We start from the raw sequence: 22,289 nt of genomic DNA on the forward strand, positions 1-22,289 counted from the left end.
GCCACCAGCCCTTGTCCAGGAAAAGGCTCCCTATTTTCCTAGGAGTTCTACAAATCAAAGACTTTGGAAATATTAAGAAAAATGCTTCAGCCCATCCCTGAGGACTTACAGTTTAAAAAAAGTAAGACACAGAGAGGGAGAAGAGGATGACAATGGGAAAGTGCTGGTCACCAAAGCAGACAGTTGTTTTAGGCCTCTGGCAGAGTGGCTGCCATGAAGTCATTAAGCACTGAGCAAATAATTAAAACTGTTGTTCATGAATATTTCAGTGGAATATTTTCAGAGAGGATGTATTTCAGTCATGAAACATGTATTAGCCCAGTGAGGTGGAGACATGACAGAGGAAGACAGAGGGAAGGGGAAGGAGAAGCAAACAAGCAAACTCTGAAATAATTAATCATCAAATCCTTTTCCACTTGCATGACTTCCTGCTAAAACCCTCTGATGGACAAATGCAACAGTTACATCAGACCAGGACAGGTTTTGGGCCTCACTGAGTAGCTCTCCTTTGTATCTCCACATCTGCACTGTGGAAGGTCAAGTACCCACACTGTTGATATCTTTGCATCCAGACTCTCACCTTGCTCGACTTGCTGCCACCTGTGGATGGGGCCCACCATATTCCATAGCCTTTTGTGTAAAACTGCAGCTGAGTGAATCAGACAGGTCTGTTTATCTCCACAAGAGGTAAGAATTACTCTGAACAACTGCTGCTCACAGAGGCAGAGCAGATCTTCCTTCAGTACTCTGCTCTTACTTAGGAACCCACACAGGAGGTGGATTTTAAAAGCAGCTTGGCACTGACTGCCCCTTCCATCTGTTCCCAGCTGGCTGAGGTCTTGGGAAAACCCTGGCACAAGCAAATCCAAGGTATGGATCCTGTGAGCTGTCAGATCCTGAGGCACAGTGGTCCCTAGCCTTCCCCAGGCTGAGGTGAAGCCCCTGACTCGTGCACTTTCAGTGTCTCAGCTGACAGATGGATGTTTCTGCTGGGGCACTGTGGCATGTGATCCCTGCCAGGAAAAGTGACATCCAGTATTTGACAAGGAAGGAGAGTCTTCAGCTGGGCTTTGCAGGAAAAGCAAACTTGAAGGACTCCTCTTCCTGCCTGTATGTGATGGAGTGATCTTGGACATGAGACAGCCCAAGTAAAGGGGCTTCCATGTGGAAGGATATTTCCTTCCCAGATGCTGCCATCCTGCCAGATGCCCAGGGTAGTACACCCTGCTCCCCACACCTTAACAGAAAGGGATGGGATAACAAGAAGCAAAATCCTTCCACCATGAGGATGGGGCCTGCACTGATTGCTGAGCTTTGCATCTGCCAGGCTGAGTCCTCTGCTCAGCCAGGGTGCCCTGCCAAGGCTTTTATCCCTCCTCACACAGTGCACCATATGGATGGGCTGCTCCTGCAGGGAATGTGTTTGTGCATTCCTGCCTCTCCCAAGCCATCCCCTCCATGCAGGGACTCAGACAAACAGCCCTGCACACAGGGAGCTGCAGCAGCTGCTGCTCAGGCTTGACCCACCTGCTGCTAGACAAGCCAACAGGCTGGAGAGCAGAGCTCTCGAGTCCTGTGACTCATTTCTTTTGGCATAAACAGCCAGGCCAATTAAATCACAGATGAGGAGACACTTCCTATATGTATGCAAAAGAATGAGAGGGAAAGAGAAAATAAGCAGACTTCATGGTTTTGTTTGTATACACTGGAATATTTTTACATTAAAAAACTTGAACAGGTTGTTGATGACTACTGAGAGGCACGAAGAAAGATCCTTTTTAGCAATCTCTGCCCTCCCTGTTGGGCAATGAGGACTTATGTTTGTGTGCTAATGGGTTTCCACTGAGGAAAAACCCTGCTGCTGTGGAGCAGTTTGTTAAAGGGAGAAGAGACCCCGGGGTGGACTCTTTCTTCCACCAGCAATGATCAAAGCAGCAAATATTCTGACTTGGGGCCCTGGAAAACAAAAAATGAAGTGGTCCCAGAGTGCCAGCATAGGAAGTGCTGCAGCACTACTTCATCCTACTGCTTTCTCTAAGTACAGCAACAGGAGACTCAGGGAGGAAGGCTGCATGGAGAAAACAATACCATGAGGTGGTCACAGCAGGCATTGCTGAGGTGCTGGACAAAAAGAGAACCAGAGTCAGAGAATCCTTGGAGATCCATGCCTCAAGGCAGTTTGCTTTCTTCCTGAGGTCAGGAATAGAAGCTGACTCAGGCACGATGGAGGCAGAGGAAGAGTAAGCCTAGGTTAAGGTCATTAGAAAGATGTTCATGAAATCATGGAACTTAAACCAGCAGCTCTGTGCTACAAGACCTGCAGGGTTCCCTCATTTACTCTTTTTTTTATTGCCCTGCAGTTGAGGGGGGGTCTCTCTGCTCTCCCTGTGATGCAGGCAGACAAACTGTTGGGAGAAGTTCTTTGCACTCGGGCAGGTGACTCACTCTTCAGCAGCCTCGTTTCTGGAGAGCTGCCCTGATTTACCACCAGCTTCCTGCCCTGCTCGCTGTGCAGTGCAAGGATGAGCAAAACCCTCCTGGCTGGCTCTTGGTGCTACTGGGCTCCTTGCAGCTGCTCACCTGACTGTCTTCTGCACACCTACAGCTCAGCTCTTCTGTGGGGGAAGAGAGAAATCTCCTTGAATGACACCCACACTCGTGCAAACCCTGCCCATTGAAACCCAGCAGAGCCTCTGAGTGCTGCAGTTGTAGGAGGGAGGGCTTTTGTTTACAAGAGATGAGGGGCTGGTATCTGCTGGCATGACAGCTCTGGGATGTGCTTCTGCTGGGGGAACATGGAGTTCTTGTCTTGCAGTTGCTGAGTCATAGAAAAGGCAGAGCAGTAATTTCAGGGTGCTGGCAGCTTCACACAAGGTTAGACCTCCCATTCCCATGCCAACGGCGGTGGTGACACATGGCAGTGAATTGCTCCAGGTCAGCTGCTGAAGTTTTCCCATTGTGGGAAGGGGATCTTGTTGAGTCTTCCTGTGCTGAGCACAGGGTTGACCCCAGAGATTCCAGAACACGTGCTCCAGTTTGTGCAGCCAGTGCTGCTGGCACTGGCAGGTGCTTCTCGGGGTCTCTCGCTGCTCAGAGTGACCCCAGGATACATTAGAAAGTCTCTTTTCCCAGCCCAGTGGTCGGAGAAGGAGTCAGAGTTCTTCATTTCTCAGTCTCAAGGTTGTTTATTGTTTCTTATCTATAAAATTCTTTCTCCTGTCCTGCTGAGGTCTGCTCAGCAGGACAGTCAGAGGCACTCTGCCTGCTCTCAAGGTGGTGTTATCTTTTTATACTAAAACTACATGGACAATATTTACAATTGCTTCCCAATATCTATCACCTATGTTAGACAGTGAGCTTCTACTCTAAACCAATCCAAAAGTGCCAACATCACAGCAAAAGATGGAGGCCAAGAAGAAGAAGAAGGAGGAAGGCTGGACATGCCCAGATTCCTCCATCTTGCCCCCTGAACCCCCATTCTAAAAACCCCAAAAAATCTGTTTTTCACCCTGTGATAAATTCACTATCACTCTACTTAGACTTTCGTGGCTTGTAATTCTTCATATAAAGGTTGGTAATTGTTTTTTCCAAGGGCTAAATCAAAGGCCCAGGGGTCTTGGGCTCTGTGCCAAGGTCTCTGAGCCCCCTGGGCAGGGTCTGGAGCCCTCCAGGGCAGCCAGAGGAATTTCCTGGGTTCCAACAGGTGCTGATGGGTGTCTGGGTATGGTGCCTCTCTTACAGAACATTTTTTTCTCCTAATTCTTTCCTCATCCAAGGATGGTTTTGGAGACTAGGCAGGAAGGATGCCAGATATTTTCTTTGTGCTGCAGTGATCACACTAAGTAATGCAATTACCAGGTCTCCCCCACAGAATGAGCATCCTGGACAGGACTAATTTCCTTAGTGTCTCCCTTCTCAGCTCTGTGCTTTCCAAAGTACACCTTCAAGTCTGCAGTCAGCAGCAGAGACAGAATTTCCCCTAGGTCCAGAACATCTCTTCCCAGGAGTTTATTCACTTAAACCTCCTAGCCTTAACAAGAGGAGTTGATTCCTCAGTAGGATCACATTTATGCAAAAGAAAAATGTGTTGACTACTGAAAAGCAATTAAAAATGGAATGCTTAAACAGCCAAATAGGAATTTATGCACCAAATTCTTGTTGATTTGTTAAGGCTTTGTGTGCATAAATACATATATTTATGAATATATATACAGCATTTCAGAAAAGAGTTTCTTTGAGAAATTTATTGTATCAGAAGGTGTCCTAAAATATTTCAGAAATACTTTATCATACCCTATCAATACATATTCAAGCAGAACAAAAGGAATGTTATTTTTCAATTGGAAAGAAACTTTTCATCTGCAAGGTTTAGTTAATGTGTATATATATATATAAAAATACACAAAAAAGCTCGCAGCAGCAAGAAATAGTTCAAAATTATGTCTAGAAACTCCTAAAATTCATTTCCATAATTAAAAAAGAATTCTGATGGCATACATTTGTGTTCAACACATTTTTTCAGTGTTTTCTACTCTTAGTCAGAAAGGAATGAAAATTTTCATCTCAGCTCCTTGCCTTTATCTCTGATTAATCTTCAATAGAGTTAGACTTTAAAAAAAAAATTATTAAAAGATGTCCCTCTTTTTCTCCTCTAGAACTTTTAAAACTTTCCTTCCGGGTTTTTAATCTTATGGAATGTCACAGTTGTATTTTTAATGCACTTAAATTAATTGACTAAGTCCAGACTAAGTCCACATATATTTTGCTATATATGGGAAGGAAACGTTAATCATTTTAATCAGACGAGAAAGGTAACACATTCAATTTTTGAAATAAAAAAACCCCAACCACCTAAGTGTCTGCAAGAAAGAGACAGATTTGTCCAGGGTCGTTTCTGTCGCTGCTCAGGAGGAATCCCAGAGCTTGGAGACACCTGAAACCTGGATTTCCAGACACTCAGCTGTGTTTGCTGCTGTTGCCTGGCTGGGAGCCAAAGCCAGGAGGCAGGAAAATGCTGACTCTGGGAGCAGGCAGGTGCTGCTCCTGTTAGGGGATATCCTTCTGTGGATATGAACAGAAGGAACTGATGCTCCTGGGATCCTGCTTTTCTGTGGACTGGGCTTTGTGGCGCCAAGCTTGGCACTTCCTACTTGCCCTGGGGACTTGAGACCACCAGGAGTTTTCTGAAGTTGAATTTAGGGCTTCCTGCTGTTTATCTGTCTCCTCTCTCTCATCATCTATCTTCAGTGTTTCCTGCTATGTCAAATGCATCCTTCCAACACCAGATCCAGATTAACTGAGTCACTTTCTTCTTGACACACATTAGTAAAGCTCCTTGCATCTTTTCAAAACCAAAGCCTTCCTCTGAAAGGGAAAAGAGCCTTGTTCATACCCTGCAAAGTGATGTATTGCAGAGCTGGCTGATACAAAGAGCTCAGTGCAAACTGATTTGCATCTTAAAGCAATACAATTAAACCAGCAAATATTCTGTGTAGAGACTTTCTGTATCCTGGTGACCCTGTGATTTAGTTGGATTTCTCTCTAATTGGTGTTAAAATAGAAGTTTAGTGGAATTCACATACATTGCAGAAGCCTGAGTTTGCTGAAGCCTCCACCTTTCCTTGCAGGATTTTCCAGTGAGAAGTGTGTAAAAGACACAGATCTATCTCTAGAGGATCTTGCAAGCTCAGAAACAATGAGATTTTGAGCCCTATTTTGTAGCCACTTTGAAAAAAACATTAATTCTTCTATTTCATCCAAAGGAGAGTTTGGTCTCAGACCTTTGGAGAAAGTTTCCAGCTTTTCCAAGTGTTGTGATCCAGTGGGTGAGAGATGCCCCTGTTCGAGTTAATGTGCAGATAACTCGAGTTAATGTGCAGATAACATCACAGGCCAAAGTCAATAATACAGATTTTAATTAATAGTAAATATGAGGTAGAGAGATGGAAAGAAACAGAAAAGATGAGGGGGTGAGAGAGATCAAGCAAAAGGTAATCACCACCTGTGGATCCAGAAGCTTCCTGTTGGTCCTTCTTCACCTTCTTGGCAGTGAGGAAGGCCCCAGAGAGTTGTTTTTCTGGGAATTCCACCTTTGTGCAGTCCAAATTCTGTGTATCCATGGAGTACAGATGCCATTCCCATCCTTTGGGGTGATGTGTGCACCAGCAGTTTCTTCCTTGCTGACACCATGCCACAAGTGGTGGAAGGAAGTTTTGTCCTAACCAGACACACCCTCAGGCCTGGAATTAGCACCTTTCTGTGACAAATTTCTGCCACCCGTGCTTATTTCAAGTTGCCACTGTGGTGACCTTATCTTAGGGCAAGTTCCTTCTGTGGCCTTGACAGTGTAGGGAGAAGGGAATCGTGTCCTGTCCTTACACCTGGCCACAGGGAGGTTGGAGGCAGCCTGCTGATGTTAATTCAGACAGGAGCCTAAGTGGGATGTATCCCTGCTGAAGCTGTTTGCCTGGCAAGAGTGCTGCAGGATCATCAGGCTCTTAATTAGCTGGTGCTCTCTCCAGTTATAAAGCAAATTGACTAAACATTCTGGCCTAGTGAAGAGATGGTTAAAACACTCACAGCCTGTGGCTCTCCTTGCCCTTAGAATTTCTTTCCGATGAACTAACAGAACCCAAGAACGACTTTTTCCTCAGTATTTTTTTGTCAGGCATTTTTTCTCATATCCCACTCAACACAATCCATGGAGTATGGTTATTGTTCCCTGTTAATCACCCCTCTGGTCATAAAGCTCCTTGTGCCTGCCTGCTAAAGCCAGTTGCATCACTTGTGCTGTGTCTCCAGGACAGAGGGAGAAAAGAGGATTAAGTTTTAAAGAAAACAAAAATGTAATGCAAGGAAAAAAAAATATTCAGGTATTTTTTCCCCATTGTTGAGGTTTTTTATGGACTTTGAGAAAGTAGAGGAATGGAAAGGGGAAAAAAGCTTTCCTATGAAAGAGATGATCTTCATCATTCAATCTTTGGCAACTCTTTTGAAAAGCTGAGTTCACACAAGGTAAACAGAAGGGAAGATGAACAAGTTGCCTCACATTCACTGTCAGGTGCTGCAGAGTCCACAGTGCTTGCTAACTTCTTACCCTTTTAGTTAACATATTGAATTACAAAATGTTTCCCAGGAAATAGCTCAGGGTGGATGTCCTTCCCAGAAGAATGAACCCACATTGGTGAGGATCACAGGAACTGCAGGCTTTGCAGGCTGCTCTGGCAGGAACTCCCAGGATCTGCCCTCTGTCGGGATCTCTGGCTGGTCAGAGTGACTCGGAGAAAAGTTCCAAAGTCTCTTTTCCCAGCTTGGAGCTTGAAGAAGGAGTCAGGACTCTTCTTTTCTCAGTCTCAAGGTTGTTTATTGTATCTTACCTATAAAAAATCTTCTCCTGCCCTGCCAAGGTCAGCTCAGCAAGACAGTCTGAGGGATTCTGCCTGCACCCGGGGGCTGTGTTATATCTATATACTAAAAACTACGTATACAATGTTTACAATTACTTTCCAGTACCTATCACCTATGTTAGACAGTGAGCTTCTACTCTAAACCAATCTGTAAGTGCCAAAATCACAGCAGGAGGTGGAGGCCAAGAAGAAGAAGGAGAAAGGCTGGACACACCCAGATCCCTCCATCCTGCCTCCCGAACCCCCATACCAAAACCCTAAAATCTACTTTTCCACCCCGTGATAACTTTGCTAATATTCTACTTAAACTGTTGTGGCTTTCTGATCTTCATACATGGTTGGTAACTTTCTCCATGGGTCATAATCAAACCCACAGGCATCTTGGGCTCTGTGCCAGAGTCTCTGAGCCCCCTGGCAGGGGTCTTGGCTGCTCAGGACAGCCAGAGGGATGTCCTGGGTGCTGACAGCCCTCCAGGGACAATCCCATATAACTGGTGTGGTACTCACCACTTGTGCTGGCAAAAAACAAGCTTTCCTAAGGAAGCCAGGTTTTGCCAATAACAGTTCAGAAAGTGCTGCTCTGAAAGCCCTCAACACATGAAATTGGGAGTAGATAAACAGTGTGACACAGAATACACACAGGGAAACCATGGGTGGTTGTAATACCAAAAAAAGTAGCTGGGAAAGGTACTGTGATCAACAAATGAGTGAACCTTACCTCCAGAGTTCTTAGTCTTATCTCAAAAATCATTAATATGCTAGGGGACTTTATAATTCCCAGAGATTTAGTTTCAGCTCTGGAGGGACACCTGTGGGTGAGGAAATTGATGAACTAATTCTCTGATCAAATCTCTTCATGTCAGGAGGAGAAACCACCCCAGAGACAGTTTTAAAACTGTGCCTGCTGTCTTTCCCTTGTTCTCCCCCAAAACGTGGCTCAGGGTGCCCAAGGCAGAAACTCCCATCATTCTTGCCTGTTCCAAGGGTGGGAGGTGAGGATTGAGGACTGAGATCTTCTCTGGCAGCACTGAGCAGCATCCTCCACCCCTTCCCATGCTGTGTGACTCATGCTGGAGGGAAGAGACATTGTTATGAATGTAAAGCACACACTGGCATCACAAATGAGGAAGAGGAGCAGAGACAGATAGAAGGAACCACAGGAAAAAAAACCAAAAACAAAACAAAACCCAAAAAACACCACAAAACAAACAAACAAACAAAACCAAAAAACCCAAACAAACAAACAAAAAAACCCCCAAAAAACCACCAAACCAAACAAGCAAACAAAAAACCAAAAAACCCCCAAAAAACCAGCCCCACAGGGCAGGTTCCCTCTCCTTTAGCACTGTGGACATACTGCAGGGAGGAGCAGCAGGTTTGGATCAGGACAAAGAGAATCTGCTCTCTACACCAACCTTACATAACAAGTTAAAGGTACAAAGAGATGAATGCAGCTTTCCCCTGAACCTCCCTCTAGCAGGGCCCTCAGCAGGGCCCTAACAAAATCATCACAGGGTTCTAAAAGCCCTGCTTTTCCTTGTGACATGGAGAGGAGACTTTCTCCAGGCAGATTTGTGTATAAGCACTTTGTGAATAACACCTTGCAAAACTTTGTACAACAGCAAGGACTTGTAAGTCTCTGAATTTTTATGTGTAAACTGGGCTTCCCACCTGTCATCTTTTGCAAATTTTCTTCTCTTTCATCACAAAACATCTGCTTGAGGGCTAGAAGGAAAGCGGAAGGACAAAATCATCTTCTTTAGCATAAACATCTAAATTCCCATATATGCCAGGAAAAAGAGAACTGCCTTTGTGTCTCAGGCTGAGGTCTCATTCTCTCCAGTGCAAGCAAATGAACAGCTGTTGCTGTGGAGCTTGTCTAAAAACATCTCTCTGCATTCTGCTCATTCAGGTCTTTTATTCCTGCTGTTCCCAACATTTGTAGTTTTATCTCTACTCAGAGACACAATCAAATGCCACAGGCAACACCAGCCAGGGGCTGAATCATGTCTTTGCCTATGCCATGTTTTCAAATTCCAGCAGAATTCTCTGATACCAAAATGGTGCAATGGCTGAAACACAGATTTTATGAAAGTTGAACATGAAAAAGAGACAGACTCATGCTGGTCTTCATTTACACCCTCATCCCCTCATTCACACTCCATTCTCTTGAACCTTTCATGGATTTCCAGAGATAAATAGTGCTCCCAGTGTGTCTCCTTCTACCAACTCAGCATCATTTAATTTGGTGGCAGTAGCAGTGCCATTTCTCAGGCCACTGCTTTCCACCTGCCACATCACTCTTCAGGAGCTTGGCAGGAAAATGTAAAGGCTGGAAGTTAACATGGTATTGCAGGGAAAAGAAGGAGGTGCTCACATTGCAGGAAATGCCACTTGAAAGGTTGGATGAAGAAAGGTCAGATTAAACTACAGAGGGACTGAAACTGTTTGGATCTGTTTGGAAGTACCTGCATTTCAGGTGACACCTGCTCCCCATTGTTTCCTTAGTAATTTCCAGAAGGAGAAGGTCTGTGACCGTGTTCACAGGGGTCTGAGGATGAGGGAAGAGACCAGGATCTGACTCCATGTTTCAGAAGGCTGATTCATTATTTTATGATATATATTCTATTAAAACTATACAAAAAGAATAGAAGAAAGCATTTCATCAGAAGGCTAGCTAAGAATAGGAAGGAATGATAACAAAGGTTGGTGGCTCGGACAGAGAGTCCGAGCCAGCTGGGCTGTGATTGGCCATTAATTACAAACATCCAACATGGGCCAATCACAGATCCACCTGTTCCATTCCACAGCAGCAGATAATCAATGTTTACATTTTGTTCCTGAGGCCTCTCAGCTTTTCAGGAGGAAAAATCCTAAGGAAAGGATTTTTCATAAAAGATGTCTACGACAAACGTCTGTTTGAGACTCATGTCCATTCCCTGGGCCATCCTTCCAGCTGAAGGTACAGAAACTTCTGGAAGAGCTCTTTGCCCCCACAGGCTGAACTTTCCATTATACCGTGGGCATAATGGAATTTCCAAATACCTGGCAAAGCAAAGAACAATTTGTCCTTTGTTTACTTCATAATTTCTGCCTGTGGAGCTGTTTGGTTGGACTGCACAGACCCTTTGATGCTCTCTTCAGGACTGAAACCCAGCCTACCATGTCCCAGTCCCTGTGCTGAGTGTCTGTCAGTCCCATGCTTTCCCCAGCTGACTGGCACCTCCCTGTTGGCATTGTCAAGGTCCTGACTTCACTCTTTACCCCTCCATGTCTTTAGCAAAGACACTGGAGTCTTTTTCTCACCATCAGTGGAAGTAAGTGGTGTAAGCCTGAAGGTGGAATTACTGCCCAAAAATTGGAGATCAGCAAAAGTACAAGTTTAGGCAAGTTAAAAAGAGGATAAAGAAAGAGTGTTTGACTAGAAGAAAGATAGAAGATACAGGAGCAGAAGCATCACAGAATGAGCTACTCCTCATTCTGTGCCTTTTTTTTTTTTGCATGTCACTTGAAGAAGTAAAACTCAGAATCTGGCTAGTGGCTGCATGGAACCTGTGCATCCCTGGCCTTTCTGGCTCTTTGTTCCCATGAAGTGAAAAGAAATCCTTTCACCATCTGGCCAAAGGGGTCATGATAATCTCTTCTCCTCCTGCATGGAGCCAATCCTGCTCTCCAGCCTCGGGGAGAAGAGGCAGGATTAATGATTGTGATCAGTGTGTTTCTTGTTTGCAGATACTGCGTACCAGGAGGTATTTTGAGAGTATGATATATGAGTCACTGTGGGATGCAGCAGAATGTTTTAGCCTTGCAGCTTGGAGGTACATTATTCATCTTGTCTGGGCCTGTAAAACCTGCAGCCCAGAGACACCCTGAATCTGGTCTGCAGAAGCTCAACTTGAACCTCCAGGGAAGTTCCTTGAAAGTGTTTCTTAAAAAGACATTCATTATTTTAGTTTAAAAAAAAAAGAAGATAATACCTCCAGATCTCCTTACTCCTTCTTCCCCCACCCCTCCTCACTTTTCTGGCTTACTTTCAAAGCCTCTAAAGAGAAGATTGATTGGTGGCTGGTATTTGCAAAAATCCCTTTTTTCAGCCTTGTAGCAACCAACCTTCATCACAGCCTGTGCCCTCTGCTCCTATCCAAAACCTGCTTTAAATTATTATATCCATCATCTGTCTGCCAGCCACAGCCTTGCCAGGGAAGGGAAGAAGTGAGTGGACAGAAGTACTGTAAAACTCCACAGATAACACAGCTTTGTTCAGGAAGAACACTAATTTTTGCAGCAACTTTCAAGTGCATTAGAAAAAGTTGAGACACCTGGAGTAGCTTGATGAGTCTGTAGTGAATTAAACTCTTGTTGGTAGAGCATTTGAGTCTTCATTCTTGCACCAGTCCTGGCTACACTGTTCTCTGAAGCAGATGGTGAAAAAGCTATGGAAAAAGCTGGGTGTGATTTGGCTGTCTGGTCTCACAAGACATTTCTTGACCTGGTGGATTTTGCCAAAGAACAGACATCTCTCATGGAAAACTCAGCAGGATGTAATTTCTTTGTGTCAGGTATGAAAAGGGATTGTTGGATTTGTCCTAAGGGACTTTCTCAAAGTGATCAAAACCACCAAAGAGCTGATCCCTGTTAAAAAAAAAAAAAGGAAAATCAAGAAAAACTGTTCATTATTGGCTAGACACTAAACTATTGTTTTTGGCCTTAGCTGCACTTTGTTTGGTAAGTATTTTCAATTTTCAGATCCTTTTAGCTTAAACCTGCAGAAATGCTGTCATTTTCACATAATGACATTGAGTAATAATGTGAGGGTTTTGCTAATTAGGAAATGGACCAAAGAATTTTCTTACTACTAAGCAAATTCCTTCAGATTACTCTTTCACAGAAAAAAGCTGGTTTCTGTGTGGTTGGTTTCTCCATCTCAATGTAAATCTTTTTTACCAGAATAAAGGAGAACTATAAGATTTGTCCTTCCCATATGCCCTTACGAATGGAGTCTACAGTTAAAATTCCATATAGGAGGGAATTTTATTCTCCTAAATTACAAAGTATGCATTCAGTTAAGAGGAAAAAATGCACTCAGATTAGGTAATTTTTTGGAAACTAGAATTTCTGTGAAGGCGCGGGTGTGCTCCCCAAGAAAAATCACTTTTGATCATGTTGTCTGGAGCTGCATAATCCAAAAACTTCATGGCAGCATATGACTAATACAAGGTATCTGGTTTTGGCTGGGTGAACATAACTGGTTTTTCACCATAGATCCAATCCTTTCACAAAGGTCAGGGCTGTCCTCAAAGAGTTCATCAAGGGAATAAACCCTGTTCTTTTTGAGCAGGGTTGTTGCTACACTGAAGATCCTATCAGAAAAAAAGGCTACTAGTACTTGAAAAATCAGCCTTCTGAATCCTTTTGGGTCTTTAACTCATTATTTTTGGTAAATCCAACCTCTTCTATTGAAGCAATCAAGATATACTGTCAAGTTTTCAGATTATTTGACATTTTGACTAATGGCTTCTTTTCCCTTTGACTTCCAACCTGTTTTTAGGTGAAGAAATGCAGGTTTAAAACTTCACAAAGTTTCATTTAAAAGAGGTCAACCCAAATGTTGCAGATTTTTCCGTTACACAAAGTGACATTTAAGAAATGCCAATTTCAAAATGTTCTATCATTTTAAAACTTTCCCTTCATTCTGGGGGGGTCGAACCTTGGTTTATCCAAAAGTTCTGTTATGTTCATTGCTGGGCATTTACCTCAACTTCAGTAAACAGGAACTTTCCAGACTGGTCTGTGGTGGGCAGCAGGTGCATGAGGGAATTCTCTGAGGGGAGCTGAAGGCCCAGCTCTTTCTAAAGCTTTCTCTGCTTTCCTTGCTCACACTTTTAAGAGTTGATGATGACTAACATGATCCCAAAAGGTCCTGGCATTTTTTTAAAAAAGAAATCTTCTTTTGAGTCTTTGGTGGTTCCAGACAAGAAGACCATGAAATCTTTGGTTACCTACCCTGCTGAGAGGCTTTGCAGAGTGAGTAGGATGCTTTCCCCACCTAAACCAAAGGGCATGACAGCAGGTGTGTAAACCTGTGTTATTTCTATCTTGCCGCTTGGAAACAGCTCCCTCCAGCCCGCAGCCTCGCCTGTATTGTTTGATATTGTTTCTGCCTGAAATATTCATAGAGCATTATGTTTAAAAAATTAGGTTGATGAATGAGAAAAGACAGTTCTCCTAATAAAGTCATTGACAGAATGGCCCAAGAGTTTTTTTGGGGCCTTTTTAATGTGTGGAAGCTTGTCATTTGGCTGCTGCAGATTGGTCTGAGGAGCAAAAACATAAAATAAAAAACCCAAACAAACAAAAAAAAAGCAAAAAAAACCCCAACAACCAAACAAAAAACCATAAAGAAAAAAATAGAGTAGTAGATGGCTCTGAAGAAGAAAGTGTCCCAGCACATTGATCATTTGTGGAGACACAATTAAAATGTTGAGGTTTACTCACTCATTGTAATGAGAGAACAAAGAATGTTGCAGAACTTAAGGAGCTCATTTGCTTATACAAGACTTGTCTTGTAGCTGACAGATCTCTTACTGGTGTACCTCCTTGATACCACACCATGGTCTATAAAAATGATTGTTCCATCACCATCTCAATTGTGCAATTGACCTCATTTGATTAAAAATGTCTGGTTGCCCACCAGTTTAACCTGTCAGATCCCAGGATCCTGTTTCAGCTAAGAAATTAGAGTCACACCTTTATTTCACCAGGTAAAACAAATGAGTATCTGTTGTTGTTGTCTCTCCTGCAGACAAACAAAGCAGTGGCCAAGGGGGATTTCCACCACGCAAGCTCCAGCGCCCGGCGAGCTCTCTTCCTGGCTGTCCTGTCCATCACAATTGGAACTGGCATCTACGTCGGGGTAGCTGTGGCTCTTATTGCCTACCTGTCAAAAAACAACCATCTATGAGCCTCAGGAAAGGGGGGAAGAACCAGCCAAGCCAGCTCCTGCACTGCAGGAGTCCCCAGCACATCAGACTGAGCGGTTTTCCAAAAAACAGACAAACACTTTTGGGGGCAGGTACAGGATGAGATGGGCTTGTGCATTGTTGTAGGGAGGGGCTGGGGGGAGTTTCACCATTTGTGATGCACAAGTCTTGCTTATCTTCATCAACCCCTGTACAACAAAGAGAAAGAAAGAGCAAAAGAGAGACAAAGAATGAAAAAAATAAAAAAATAAAAGGAAGGAAGATGGGGGAAGTGTGGAGAAGGGTGTTTTGCCTTTGCCTTCTTTTCAATATGGTGTTTACAAGCATCTGGCAAACTGAGCTGTTCTCTTATTACCTTCTTGGTCACCTGAACTTTGCAGCCAGCATGAGCTTGTGCTTAATTTGCTTGTTAAGCACGGCACTGAGATCTGGGAAAGCACGGACAGCGACTGGTTCTCTGAAAGAGCAGTATAAAAACAACAGGAAGACCATGGCTTGTTTTGTCTTTTGAATGCAGGACTCATTTGCCTAAGAGGGAATCAGACACCTCAGTGTAGAGTGGTATTGCCTACTCTTCTTGTTGGGGGTAGGTTTCCATGGAAGGAGAAAAGGGAATTAAAAACATTTTTACTTCCTTTCCTTGTTTTTTGGATTAAGGTGTGCCCCACAGGCCCACTCAGTGAGGAACAGCTGAGGTTACAACTGCATGACTCGGCTCTGCAGACAGAGTACAATTTTGAAGTAACGTGAGACCCGTTGTAAAATTAATTCCTCCATCCAGTCACATTGTGATAACAGCACTTTACTGTGGCATTATTGCTCATCTGGGCTGCTCCACCTTGCTGTGGAGACCTGCACAGCAGTCAGTGCAAGAAACCTGGGGAAAAACGCAACCTGAAATACTAATAAGTTTTTAATTGAAAAAAAAAAATCACGGTAAAGCATGGGAATTAACCAGAGAAAGGAATGCTTCATACATTTCTGGGGTCCTGCTCATACACAGACCAGTGAATACCACTCAGATCAGAAGCTCACAGCTCAGCTGTGCATCAGGGACACGGCATAGCCATGGAGAGACAAGTCTGTTCCCCAAAAAGCAGAGCAGTGGTGAATTGTAGGGGAATTGAACCTTGTCTTTCCTTCACTGACTGAAATGATACATTTATTTTCTTCTTTACTTGCTCCCCACACTCCAATGATTTTTTGTCTTACAGATTTCCCTGCATTCAACTAATTTTTTTTGTCTAACCATTTTGTCCCACCCTAGGGTGTAAGAGCATAGACATATATATGTAGCTACATATATATTTACACAGAGAGGGGAAAACCAATCAAATCAGTGACCATTTTATTATTCAACTGCCTCGTGTTTTACAAACATGGTTTCTTTGAATAAGGATGTCATCAAAGATGTTTTCCTCCAGCTCTGTATCGTGTGTCATCTTTGCTCTGGGACAGTTTTTTTCCCTTGTTTTAGGTTTCCATTATTTTGATTTGAATTCGACTTCTTTTGTTTTTGGGGGGGGGAGAACAAACACATGCAATCCTATTTTTCTGGTAGCTATACGGTTTATTAAAACACATGGTATACAGCTACTGGTGCTTCGTGTGACACTTTTTTTTGGGGTGGATGTGAAGTTTAGACTGAGTGAAACTTGGCCCAGGATGCCCAGTCCAGCTATCTTGAGAGGTGCTTGTATGCACCATCTCATGCTGTCCCTAGACCCAAAAGCCTGTTGGAGTCACTGACAAGGTTTTTGGCATTGAATTCACAGAACCATAGAATGATTTCAGCGGGATGGGAGCTTAAAAATAATTTAGATCTAACCCCCCTGCCATGGACAGGGATGTCATCCACACAAGATGGCAAATTGTTGGGCTGCAAGCTAAGCCTGGAGACTGGCAATGTCCCTGTCCCTTCTGCATATGTATTATGTGTGATTTGAGGGAAATCAGTCAGTTTTTCTCATAAAGCCTGAGCTTTGGAGTACATGGTATTGAATAAAAGCCCACTGATTATTCCCTTAAAGGGAAAGGAACTAGTATTTCCTAGCCTTGATTTGAAGTATACCTGGAGTTCAAAAAAATTAGAAAGCAAATACAGGTACTGGAAGGTCATTAAGCAAGCCTAACAACAATAATAATAATAATAATACAATTTTAAAACCACTCTTATGGTTGATGACTCTGCCTTATGATCTTTGGTGATTGTGCTGGCTGAATACTAACCTGAGAGGCAAAAGCCAGCTCTGGAGCTAGGAAAAACATTCCCACAAGGGCAGCCTTAAAAATACCACAGGGACCCTTGCACCCAGATTTAAAAATAGCATTCCAAACACAGGGAGCTCAGCTTTCCATGTGCCCAGGACCCCTCAGTGAGCAGCAAACAGGAACAGCAGCACTGTGTGAAAGACCTGCACAGCAGGAGCACTCCTGGGAACATCACCTGGCTGAAAGTTGATGTTCTTGTGCTCCACACCCTGAAGCAACCCACGGTGTGACATGGAGCTGGCACTTGGAATGGTAGTCCAGGGTGATGAGTAGGGAAGCTAAAGGGGGTTTGTATGCTGGGGAGGAGGACCTGGGCCTCACTGCAGATGGGAGTGGGGATAGAGCTCCCAGTGGTCGCTTTTGTGCCTTAGTAGGGGTCCAGTTTGCTGATTGAGCTCTGGGTCACGAGGAGCTGAACAGGCACCTGTGTGCTCCTAAGAAAAGTGATGTCATGGCTTGCTGCAACTTCTCTGGCTGGCAGAGCAGATACAATCATCTAAACATCTAAAATCCTCCAAGTCTATGGCATGAAGGCCAGAAAGTGCCACCAACACCTGCTCTCTCTGAGACAGCACCAGTTTACCCCACATGGTTGTTCTCTCATCCTTAGGGAACAGCAGGAATGGTCCATATGCAGTGAGCTCCTATGTTTGGATACAGGGACATCTTCTTTAGTTTACAATAGATCTTTTCCACCCCAGAGAGGGAGGAGAGAAGCCTTTCTGAAGTGAGAGCTTTTTGCCATATTGGCTCAATGAGGAGGTGTTAAAGAAATGGCACGGGTGTCTTTAACCAGATGATAAAGATCAGCTGCAAGGAAAAATCCCAAACTGTTAAGTCCAGGGTCAGAAAGCTCCAACTTAATTGTATAATGTAGGATGTCATTGTGGATTAACCTCAAAAGATACATGAGGAGTGCTGGAGGTTCACTGAGAGGGAAGAAAAAAAATCTTTCTTTCTAAAAGTCTCACAGTTCAAGGGAACAGAAACACTCAGCAAATAATTTGCTGGGTCAGAGACTAATATTGCATCTGTCATCTGACAGGATTTCATAACTCCCTGCTACCTCCATTGATTTTTTTTTTTTTTTTTGCCTTCATTTGGGAATCTCCTAGCCTTAAGCATTTTTATAGCTCAGTCTGAAATTAATTCCTCCCATCATCCAGGCAATTCCCACCACAGAGCCAGCTTGCAAGAGCTCCCTGCTGAGGAAACAAGAGGGCATAGCTTGGGAACATCACTGTACACCAAGGGGAGAACAGCAGAGGAAGTGACAGCCACCTTCTCTGGGCTGGCTGCCACACATCTCTCACAATTTGGGAAATGCCACCTGCTGACTTGCAAAGGAAATTCAAAGGCAGCCAAAAATGTAATGCAGTTAAGTGCCTATGAACTTCACTGTAAGGAGGATATGAGAAAGGGCACAAAGAGAGAGTGGCCTGTGTTTTAGACATCAGAGAACACTGCTGAAAGCCCCAGCCAGTGCTGGAACCTCAGTCAGAGGGCACAATAAGCCATGTCTGTGGAGAAAGTGGCTCCAATCTCAGAGATCATTACACTTGTCTGAGTAAGGCAAGACCACAGGATGAGAATCTGCAGAAGGGCTGCACCTGAGAGATTTCTTCAGGGCAAGATGCAATCTAAATACCTATCCTTGGCTTAGAGAGCTTCAAATCCAAGAAAGGAGGCAGGGGTGGAGACGGGTGACAAGAACAGTGTCAGTTTTTTCAATTGTCACCCTGCACCAGCATCTCTCAGTGTCAGCCAGCACAAAGGATGCTCCCTGCTGGCTTCATGCCCTTGCTCACATATGCTGCTGTAGTGACACCCTCAACAAAGCATGGTCAGGCAGTCAGGTCACCAGAGCACACGGTCCTGCTCCCCTTGTGCACAAAAGAGCATTGGGCTTTGCTCCAGACATGGTGGCATGACTCAGTGCTGCAGACATCAGGATCACAGCAGTGCCAAAGGAAGAAGAGCAGGAGCTGCCAGCACTGTTACAAGCTTAAGGCTGTGTGGTGAGCACAACATATGTCTGCTGTTTACTAATCATGAGGCAGCTCTGGGGAAACCTGCTCCAAGCAGCTGTCAGAAGGTGGGCGGTGCTCCCTTGTGCCACCACATTTCCCTCCTTGGACATGTCCAAGTGTACTTATGACCAGGTGGGCTACACTGCAGGATCTGCAGGAGGAAGCAAAGGGGAGGAAAAGGCTCTGTGAGTGAGATGCTGTGAGGTGGGAGGTAGGAGAGAATCTGTAATTCACTACATCCAATTTCTGACTGCACACAGCCAGAGTGCCATGTGGCTGGGAAGAAAGACACCTTCTCTTGGCTGATAGCTCAGTGCTGCTTTGGTCAAATCCTCCCTCTGAAGAATTTCCTTGCAAGCAACAGACTGAGCTTGAGCAGAGGAAAAGCATCTGAAGTGATGAACCAGATGGATTACAGCAGCCCTGCCTCCCCAAAACAAGGTCAGGCGTTTGCATACACATTCAGTTTGTCTTTCCAGAGCACTCAGTGGTGTTCCAGACTCCTCTTTCAGACTCCTGCTTTCTTAGTGCTCTACAGGTGCAGATACACATCCATACATTTATATACCTATATACAGGTACCTCTACACATACATATCCATACTCACATACAGGCACATGAGAAATGCTGAGAAAGGGAAATCAATTTTGTTCTCAATCAAGGAGCAGGCTGCAACTTCAGCAATAAAAATAACAGCAATTCTGCTCAATAATCACCTGCAGAGGGGACAGCAAGCTGTCAGAGCTGGACTTTCCCTGCTGTATTTTTGAGTCAGCTGTTTGCTGCTTTTTTCCTCCCTTCCACCTTTGCCCAGTGCATGTTTTGCTGCCACTTAGTGGGGTCAAACTGGTGGCTGTGCATGGGAGTGGTAGCAGCACATCCTCAGCAGCATCCCTCATTGTTTTGTGTGACCGTGTTCACAGGGGCTCTTGGATGAGGGAAGAGACCAGGATCTGACTCCATGTTTCAGAAGGCTTGATTTATTATTTTATGATATATATTACATTAAAACTATACTAAAAGAATAGAAGAAAGGATTTCATCAGAAGGCTAGCTAAGAATAGAACAGGAAGGAATGATAACAAAGGTTTGTGGCTCAGCTCTCTGTCCGAGCCAGCTGGGCTGTGATTGGCCATTAATTAGAAACATCCAACATGGGCCAATCACAGATGCACCTGTTGCATTGCACAGCAGCAGATAATCAATGTTTACATTTTGCTCCTGAGGCCTCTCAGCTTCTCAGGAGGAAAAAATCCTAAGGAAAGGATTTTTCACAAAAGATGTCTTTGACAGTTTTGCAGTGGAAAGGACACAGCTCTAGAAGGGCAGGCCTTGATCCAGCTTGGCCATGGATTTAATCTCTGCCTTTTGCTAAGCCTTCAGAGCAAATCTAAGTCATCTACCACCTCTCTGGAGTCATCCTGCCATCTAGAATCTCCAGGATTAAAGATTGTGTTCTGTGTATAGGACCTTAGAGTACCTGGGGCTACATTTCATTGTTCCATCCAAGAACAGATTATCCATCATGTTTTTAGAAGATTTGCCATTGTGCTGGTGTATTCATTATTTTCTACTCATTTGAGACATACTCAAGAAGCAAGAGTGATCACAACAAATAAATAAATGCTCAAAGGAGCCAATATAGGCTAGCTAGGATAGATTTTCTTTCGAAAACAGTTTAATGAACCAACAGATTGTATTATTACTAAATTGTTGGTAACCAGTGGCAACCCACAAAACTGAATCACGAGTAAGCAACCCAAAACATCTCACTGAAGGCTGAACATGCAAGAGGAAGACTTTTAAGATAACACCTAACAGTGGCACTTCTGAAAACAGTGTGAAATGTGAACTCCCACCAGTAACTTTCAAGCAGACAGTGGCCTGTTGAAGAATCAAATTGAAAAAAAATAAATAAAAGCCCAAGAAACCACCTGTTGAGTCAAGCACACAGAAACTTGGGTTAAAATAAACCTTCTTGGTGGCACTCAGAGCTCTGAGGGATTGGGTGCAGATGGATCTTATTTCCATTTATTACCAATTCAGCACTATGAGTTTGGCCCTGTTCAACAAGAACTTTCATGATGACAGATTCATGAATAGTGTGATTTACTGATACCATGGGTCTGGCTGAATTCAGTAAGAACATCCAGCACCCAGATTCACAAATAGTGTGGTTTATTGAAGCAAAGGGAAAGCAGTCCGAGGTTGCTGGTGATAAATACACAAACTACAGAGTGTGTCTGGACAGAAGGTATAGTAACAGAGATTTATTAGATATATATATTAAAATATGTCTGGGTCTGTTCCAATGCAGTTGGAGGCAAAAATCTCACCTAAAAGTGAGAGAAAGAGAAAAAAAGTCCATCAATCAATCCTGAGCAAGCAGAGGTGTTTTTCTCCTGTTTTATTCTTCCTTTTGTCTCTTCCTTTTTTTTTGCTGTGAATGTCCTTTTTTATACAAAAATTTTTAGTCCTTCCCAAAGAGAATGACAACTGTATGTCATAGGCTGGGTGTTGGTGACAGAGGTCATACATGTAAGGAATATCATCTTTTCTCTTCATGTGCATTCTAAGGGGTGTGAGAGCGCAAATAACACCTAATGAGGGTCTTGGTTACTTTTGGTCAGCATTTATGGTTGGTACAAAAGGTTAAACAATCACTTTGGTTCACCCCAGACATCATTTTGTTGTTAGTCCTTGCTCAATAGAGGTGCAGGGTCAGCAGGAAGCCCTGTTCAGGCTTTTCTTGATCATTAATTCATTACTGACTTCAACCAACTCTGTAGCAAGTGTGACAATTTGCCTGCTACCCTCAAAGAGAGGAACCTGTTGGCATTAACCTGGCACACAGCAGCAATTGTTTTGTGTTTGCTAAGAACATTTTTCATCACAAAATAACATTTAAACACAGAGAAGTTTGGCTGCAGGAAAATGTTCGTTTCAAGGACATTTTACTATTGAGAAAATAAAAAGCAAACCCCTTTCACAATCACAGAGTATTTCACACTGATGTTTTGGAGATGCAATGCCAGGTACTTTCTTTAGAAATTATTTGTCTGAAATATTTGGTACTGGTCCGAGTGCAGTTCGGCTGGCAAGAGCACATCTTGAATTTTCTAAGTGATTTGTTTGACAGATCCAAACTGAAATTGTTTTAAACACTTTGTTTGTTTACTTTTTAATTTTTTTAGAGAACAGGGAAAGCACAATATTTTTCTGGTTTGAGCCAAGAAAAACTGTTCAGATTGCAGTGTTAACCTCTCAGCTACGAAGTCCCATTCACAGATCTTCGTAGTTCATTTTTCTGTACAGAAATTCTCCATGGCCCTGTGTAATCTCTCCTAAGCCCCCTTGCAGCTGCTTGGTGATAGTGGGAGCAGCTCAGTGGGAACCCATTCCTAAACTCCCAGGCCAGAGTGCCACAGGCATTTTGAGGAAGACTCTGATGTGCCATCATCCCTTGTCATCTCCAAGGAGCTGTCAGCTGGGGGGCCAGCTGAGGAATGTCCTGTTGGCTGAAGGTGCCCTGTGCCTGCTTCTGGACTGGCCCTTCTCTCACTCCAGCACCAAAACACCATTGAAGGCATTTGGGAGGGAC

The 22,289-nt window shown here is 43.8% G+C and overlaps 1 protein-coding gene across 1 annotated transcript in view; it reads left to right on the forward strand.

The window, feature by feature from the left end:
- The window catches only part of SYNDIG1 (synapse differentiation inducing 1), a 51,764-nt gene extending 35,782 nt beyond the window's left edge, over window positions 1-15,982 (forward strand). Inside the window, exon 4 of the mRNA XM_054629821.2 lies at window positions 14,209-15,982. Within this exon, the coding sequence (XP_054485796.2) occupies window positions 14,209-14,367 (159 nt within the window). The 3' untranslated portion in view covers window positions 14,368-15,982. The remainder of the gene's footprint in view (window positions 1-14,208) is intronic.
- The last annotated feature ends 6,307 nt before the right edge of the window (window positions 15,983-22,289 follow it).

Source organism: Agelaius phoeniceus, chromosome 3 (assembly GCF_051311805.1).
Source record: "Agelaius phoeniceus isolate bAgePho1 chromosome 3, bAgePho1.hap1, whole genome shotgun sequence".
In the NCBI taxonomy this organism is placed as follows: domain Eukaryota; kingdom Metazoa; phylum Chordata; class Aves; order Passeriformes; family Icteridae; genus Agelaius; species Agelaius phoeniceus.